Consider the following 1000-nt stretch of genomic DNA (forward strand, 5'->3'; position numbering starts at 1 on the left):
GTGAATTCAGTCTATAGATTACAAGTCCACAGTCGTCTGCTCTGAAATACAAATCACCAGTTCCTCTCGTACCATCTTTTTCAAAATGAAAACCATTAAGGTAAAGAGTTCCCATGTCTTCTATCCCTATAAAAATTTGATTATTCCAAGGACCACTTCGCCAATACGGCCGAGTCTCATTCCAAATGATAACTTCCGAAATAGTCAGGCGTTCGACGCTTAAAGAGAAGTTTCCAACGGACAGATCAGAAGGTGTTTTCCATGATGTAAGTTTTACTTTCTCACTACTTCTTTTGTAGCTTGTAAGTTTCATGTTTGGTAATATTACATTTGTTGGATGGTTGAAACTCTCCCATATACTGTTTCCTGTTAATGTTTCACAGAAGACAAGGTTTCCATCATCTGAAAGTTGGAAACTAGAATTTGTTGTAACGTTGGGAACATTTGATGACCAAAGAACATTTTTTTGTCCATTCAATAGTACAAGATTGCCATCATTGGATATTGTAACAACACCAGAAGAATTATTGATCAATGGTTGGTTTCTATTAGCAACCCATACCACAAAGTCTTGAGTTTTGCACCAAATTCCTACATATCTATTTGTTGAATTTTGAGGTGTGAAGAATCCCAAGGTGAAGTTTCCACTATTTGAGGTTAGAGTTTCATGGTCTTTGATCATCAATTGTGATGATGTTGTGTTGTCTTTGGCAACAACAAGAACATGTATTGAATAACAACATAATACTAATAGTGTAGAGATCAAATGTTTGCACTTGCTTAAACACATCATTGAAATGAACAAATTTTTATATTGAATCTAGTTTATGTCAAAGACCAATTTGGTTTGAATGTTATCCAAATTTTTCTTTATCTTTAAAGGACCCAAACATCATGAAATCACTTATGTTACAAATCAAAACTCATAATTACAAAATGATAACAAGATCTATTCCTGTAGCTATTATTTATAGAGTTCATTACAAAGTAATGTTTTCAG

At 33.5% G+C, this 1000-nt stretch overlaps 1 protein-coding gene across 1 annotated transcript; it reads right to left on the reverse strand.

Moving 5' to 3' along the window:
- Positions 1-22: 22 nt before the first annotated feature.
- On the reverse strand, positions 23-682 carry LOC113783974 (G-type lectin S-receptor-like serine/threonine-protein kinase B120; the record flags this gene model as incomplete). The annotated part of the gene is made up of 1 exon (XM_073364800.1): positions 23-682. A coding segment is annotated over exon 1 (660 nt), but the record flags the coding sequence as incomplete, so codon positions are not given.
- Positions 683-1000: the final 318 nt, after the last annotated feature.

This window comes from Cicer arietinum, unplaced genomic scaffold (assembly GCF_000331145.2).
Source record: "Cicer arietinum cultivar CDC Frontier isolate Library 1 unplaced genomic scaffold, Cicar.CDCFrontier_v2.0 Ca_scaffold_6166_v2.0, whole genome shotgun sequence".
NCBI lineage: Eukaryota > Viridiplantae > Streptophyta > Magnoliopsida > Fabales > Fabaceae > Cicer > Cicer arietinum.